The sequence below is a fragment of the Sinocyclocheilus grahami genome, unplaced genomic scaffold (genome assembly GCF_001515645.1).
Source record: "Sinocyclocheilus grahami isolate Dianchi unplaced genomic scaffold, SAMN03320097.WGS_v1.1 scaffold12.1, whole genome shotgun sequence".
NCBI classification, from domain to species: domain Eukaryota; kingdom Metazoa; phylum Chordata; class Actinopteri; order Cypriniformes; family Cyprinidae; genus Sinocyclocheilus; species Sinocyclocheilus grahami.
Genome location: NW_015505191.1, coordinates 1,361,497 through 1,367,714, shown reverse-complemented (window position 1 = coordinate 1,367,714; position 6,218 = coordinate 1,361,497). Strand labels below are relative to the sequence as shown.

At 35.4% G+C, this 6,218-nt stretch overlaps 1 protein-coding gene across 1 annotated transcript in view; it reads right to left on the bottom strand.

The window, feature by feature from the left end:
- LOC107596916 (carboxyl-terminal PDZ ligand of neuronal nitric oxide synthase protein-like) overlaps positions 1–5,660 on the bottom strand; it is a 39,222-nt gene extending 33,562 nt beyond the window's left edge. The window contains exons 1-2 of the mRNA XM_016287776.1: positions 5,224–5,660; positions 1,490–1,561 (exon numbers count right to left, since the gene is read on the bottom strand). Coding sequence (XP_016143262.1) covers positions 1,490–1,561; positions 5,224–5,334 — 183 coding nt within the window. The 5' untranslated portion in view covers positions 5,335–5,660. The remainder of the gene's footprint in view (positions 1–1,489; positions 1,562–5,223) is intronic.
- Positions 5,661–6,218: the final 558 nt, after the last annotated feature.

The window sequence follows — 6,218 nt, the reverse complement described above, 5'->3', positions numbered from 1 at the left end:
TTTTTTTTCCAAATTCCATTTTAATATTTTTGGGTTCCGTTTTTTCCATTTGAATTTTTCTAGACTAATTTGTAATGGTAAAATAAAATTTTATTAAGCAAAAAGCATGTCTAATTAATTGAAATAGAAACTTACACAATTTAACATCAATTTATTAAAAGTTTAACGAAAATTACATTTTTAAAGCCCTATGAAATACTTTTTTTGTTGCTCAAATTCAGTTTTATTATTATTATTTATTTTTTTTTTTTTACCAAATTTCCATTAATTTTCTGGATTCAATTTAAATCATTTCATTAAAATTTAATAATCAGAAGCATCTCTAAATAATTGAATTGATTTATTTTTTAAAAATCCAGAAATACTGTGTTGTATATTCACATTTTTATGATAAAAAAATTCTGGTAAATATTATTGAAAAATACTTTTTTTTTCATAATAATTGTATTAGTAGCAGTAGTACTATCATTACATTATGTAATATATTTCTGTCACAGTTTCTTCATTAAACCAAACTTTTATTTTGATGGGATTTTGTGAAGCCCTTTAAGTTTCTCTGTTTATATGATATGACGATCATGAAGTGACTCTGTTCTAGAGATTATGTTCATGTGTTCATGTACTCATATATTGAGGCGGCAGGGGCTGAAAACACTGTGAGAGTCACGCACGCTTTTGTATGTGTGTAGTAAACATTCATTCACAGAGAATTTATTTTTGTATTTACCCAAAATGAGTTTTAAGACCCTTGTAATATATTTAATACATTTCAAGGCTTAAACAAAATATTTTATACATTTTAATTTTTTTTATTTATATAAAGGAGAGAAGAGAAGAGAAGAGAAGAGAAGAGAAGAGAAGAGAAGAGAAGAGAAGTGAAGAAAAGAGACTAATACAGGATAGAAAGCTCTATGAAAATCTTGCAGCTGAAGCACTTTGATCTCCTGGCAGGCCTGTCACAAACTCTAAAGGCAACAAGTCAAATGTGATCAAGCAACAAATCCAACTTAATTTGTCTTAGAAATTTCCTTCAGTCTGAGCTACGAGGATCTGTGTGAGTACATGGCAAGTACATATAGAAAACTAGGATACACACACACACACACACACTGACCAATCAACCAAAATAATGGCAGTCATCTCCAATTTCCATTTGCTGTAGACCCCAGAGAAATCATTCATGGGAAATAACAAGGCTTTCTGTGCCTCACAGTCTGTGAGTATGTGTGTGATATCTCTTTTATCAACGTGCAGAGCATGAAATATGAAACCTCAGGTGAAAAAATACTATCAGGATACACCCTAAACTAAGCACACACTTGTAGACTCTGCAGAGTATGTGATAAATATAGAGGAACAGGCTGTTTTTCCCAGCTAATGAGTCTTACACTGCAAAAGACATGTTTGAGAAAACAGCTGCTGTGGGCCAATCAGCAGTGATTACTCAGCACTCAGAGTCTGTGTCTGTCAAAGTGTCTGAAGAACTTACCCTGATTCTTCTCATAGCAGCGACAATCTCCATTCGACTGTTGGGTCTTGGGACGTCCAGGCTGCCAACATACTGCAAAGGAAACACATGCTTCAATGTTAGATGAAGAGCATTCTGTTTAAACTCTGTTATTAACTGCAACAGAGGAATCACCCAGACTAAAATTAATGAGGCAGCTTCATTTGCACAAACACATGGAAACATACTTTCTAGGTTAATGAGTGCCAAGTTACTTTTGCATTGGCAGGACACTGGCAGCCTCATTTCTCAAATTCTAGTTATGCTTAAATGTTCATCTAAATCAGTGATTCTCAACTGGTTGTGCTTCAAGGCCCACATTTAGATAAATGGTGATGACCATACTAAAGTTGTTTATTTTACAATGGTAAACAACAAATGTTCTTAAAAGCAAACATTAATATGTATCAATATTGCCAAGAACTGCATAAGCCCAACAATATGCAAAGATAAAAAGACGAACTGATAATTTTGCACATTTGTGACCCTGGCTGTGAAAACAGCTAAAGTAATTTTTTATGATTTTCTACTGTTTTCTACATAAAATCATCCTTCATAAGGTAAAGAACATTGTGTGAAAATATAAACCTTAATATCTTTAATATTGACTGAGTAAGGCCATGTCATAGACTGAAATCATAGTGAAATAAATGCTCGTTATCTCATAATTAGATTCTGAGACCTTAGCCTGGATTTCACAGACAGGGTCACATTTACTAAAAACATCAGTAGATGTTAGCCTGTGCAAATCTGCATTGCTTCAAGTTTCATTATTTGCATACACAATCAAAACAAATATGTAACCCTTTGCTGAACTGGTCAGATTTAGAATTGGCAGGAAATGAATGAGAACTGAAATGATTATTTTACATACTGCACTTACCAAAAATTCACAGCAAATGCATAAAACCCTCAAGCAATCACCTAGAACACCATTTCCATTTTCTTTAGGAAATGACAAATCTAGTTTTACATAGTTTACCCAAGGGTACAAAAATGGATCATTCGGTATCTATGACAATCACTGACTCAGCATCACATATTTCTAAAATGTGAATAGATCCGTGCCAGCTTTAAATAACACGCTTAATCAAGTATATGTTCAGTGTTTACAAACAACACAGTGTTCTTTCATGCTTGTAATGACCTGTTCTTAAGCTATACATGGATGTTGACCATAAATACTTATTTCCAGCTTCCACAGTCTAAATCCAGCAGAGAGGTACAGTACTACTGACAACACTTCAGCAAAAATAGCAACTTATACAGCTGATTTAAGCTTTGAAAGACAAGACCGCAAGACTGCAGTCAGAATAATGTGAGTGGTTCTAGGTCTTGGCTTTCCAGCTTTGGCCAATACAATTCCTGGAAGATAATCCTGCATCACAAATTGGAGCTAAAATTACTCAGCAATAGGCTTCTGAGTGGCTCAGTATACAAAGCTTTAGGTTTCCTTAGGCATTTAGCTGTCTGCAGATTTGAAAAACTTACAGAAAATCTCTCTGAGAAAACACCATTATTTATGACATGTATGAGACAACAGACTGCAATATTTTTGAAAAATGCAAGTGTCTGTGTATGTAGATGTATTTAAGAAATGACTATGTTAAAAATAGACAGAGGAGTTATCTGGGACCTTAACGGATGTCCTGGCTTTCATTAATGGGCACTAATTAAATATGTATTAAGCGGTCATTACCAGGCAGTTTTATGCTGAACAGGACATCGGTTGCTGTATATGATTATAAGCAATATAGAAAACCAAATATTTCTCTAGCTGAAAATCTAGCAGGCTTTTGTTAATTATAGTGGTGGACAAAATACACTGACTATCCCAAAACCTCAACCAAGGATTGAGAACTGATTTTCAATGCTCTCGCTATCAAGGCAGCTCGATGTATTTTGAGACGCAGCCACTGAGTAGAGGTTTATTCAATGAAATGTTAAATACCAATGTCCCAGTCAAACCTAACCGCAGCTTCTGAAGAAACCAAATCCCCTCCAAAGACGTCTCGGCTCAGTAAAATTACTAATGTAACCAGCCATGCAGCCATTACTGAGAAAGTTGAGCCAGACATCAAAAAGAGTGTATAAGGGGGGAAAAGACCGCAAGACTGCAGTCAGAATAATATGAGTGGTTCTAGGTCTTGGCTTTCCAGCTTTGGCCAATACAATTCCTGGAAGATAATCCTGCATCACAAATTGGAGCTAAAATTACTCAGCAATAGGCTTCTGAGTGGCTCAGTATACAAAGCTTTAGGTTTCCTTAGGCATTTAGCTGTCTGCAGATTTGAAAAACTTACAGAAAATCTCTCTGAGAAAACACCATTATTTATGACATGTATGAGACAACAGACTGCAATATTTTTGAAAAATGCAAGTGTCTATGTATGTAGATGTATTTAAGAAATGACTATGTTAAAAATAGACAGAGGAGTTATCTGGGACCTTAAAGGATGTCCTGGCTTTCATTAATGGGCACTAATTAAATATGTATTAAGCGGTCATTACCAGGCAGTTTTATGCTGAACAGGACATCGGTTGCTGTATATGATTATAAGCAATATAGAAAACCAAATATTTATCTAGCTGAAAATCTAGCAGGCTTTTGTTAATTATAGTGGTGGACAAAATACACTGACTATCCCAAAACCTCAACCAAGGATTGAGAACTGATTTTCAATGCTCTCGCTATCAAGGCAGCTCGATGTATTTTGAGACACAGCCACTGAGTAGAGGTTTATTCAATGAAATGTTAAATACCAATGTCCCAGTCAAACCTAACCGCAGCTTCTGAAGAAACCAAATACCCTCCAAAGACGTCTCGGCTCAGTAAAATTACTAATGTAACCAGCCATGCAGCCATTACTGAGAAAGTTGAGCCAGACATCAAAAAGAGTGTATAAGGGGGGAAAAAACTCTTTGCATATACAGGTAAGTGACATTTCTTGTCTTGATCTATAAGTTAATCAAAAATACATTAATTACAAATTAACTTGTGAGGACGATGAACATGTTTTCAGTTTCTGATTTCAAACTCATTTTGATGTTTCGGGGGCCTAAAGTATTAAAGTATTGATTGCAAAAGAATAAAGGCCTTAATTCTTGAGAAAAAAAGAGAAATGAATTATTTTTAAATGCTCATTTAATAAAACATTGTGATCACCTGATAAAAGCCAGCATGGCACAACCAACATCTAGAAAGCATCTGTTGTCATGTAACAAGAAAACTATTAAATAGAGATCATTATTATTACCATTATTGAAATATAATAGATTTTAAATATCTTACCTCTTTATGAAAATGCTTTTATACATCTCAGATGCAGTAATCCTAAAACAAAACTTGATATAAAATGTCTAAATATTTGCAAAGAAAATAGTATTACCTTTACATTTATTTTGATACTTTTTAAAAAATATATATGAAACCAAAATGAATAAAGATTACATTTTCTAAATGTAAAAAGATCTCTCCTTCTTTTTCCCCCAGACATTTTTGTCATCGACCCTAACGTCTACTCGGTGACATTTTTATTTGTTGGTGTCTAATGTCATCGCAGCAACCCAAACCATGATCCAGACTGTCTCGTGTGTAATTACTCTTGCTTCACAGCCAATTACTTTTATGACTACATAAAAGTAGGCTATCGGTTAATAGTCTGAACAGCAATAATAACAATGGCTATGTTTACAGTAGATATAGCCTAGTTCACCTTGGCTTGGAAGTGTATTCCGTGTTGATACGCTTCTTCGTTGTGAAGCGGGACTCGCGAATCCGCCACATCGTCCACCAGGTTGTACCTGTTTCTCCCGTGCATTTTCATTGGGACCCGTCCAGATGCTCGGCGAGAAATTTCATCAGCCAGTTCCCAAGCTTCAAAACTACTGCCAACTAAAAAGACTGCTCTAGTTTAACCAGCAGAAAACAAGTCGCGGATACAAGAGCGGTTCAAAGCGAGGGAGCCCATTATAGTAGCAGCCCGGGAAAAGCTGAATGAAATCACAGGCGCTTCAGCACAAAAGAAATGGGTTGGGCGCCTCTTTCCCCCTCTCTCAGCCCGCAGACATCAGCTGCGTTTATACAAGTCTGGCTTCGGCTCAAGTTGTTCAAGTGCCTCAGCAAGAAGTTTATTAAGAGAGGCGCTAAGGATGAATTCTGAATCCCAATGACAGGTTTGATTTGCGTTGCTCTCTTCAACCTCTGATGGAGCAAAGTTCTGTCTGCTTAGGAACAACCTTCAAGTCTTTCAAACACCATAGTTAGCATAATAAAAGCAGTACTCCCTTATAGTTCATAGATGAATTACAACACAATACACCCAGTTTCCATGGGCTTTATGCAAAATACCACGTTAAAAAAAACATGGTAAGGCTTGATAAGTCCTACATTTTTGGTGCTCTGCATAGCTTACACATTTTTGATATACATAGCCAATATTTAATAGATTCTGTTGCTCAGAAGATGGTTTGCAGACAGGTTTGGCCCAACTCCACAGTGAAGAGATCTGAATTTACAGAGGAGAGTTTTACTGGAGTGATTATGTGGGGAGAATGAGGCTAGTTAGTAGCTACTTTTTACACCAATATTTTTTCAGAGTAGGTTAATTTCTCTCTAGACACACACTGGTTTCTAGTTGCTATAAATAAATAAATGATATTGGATATTTGCACCATTATTGCCAAGGAAATCTTAAAAACAAACAAATAA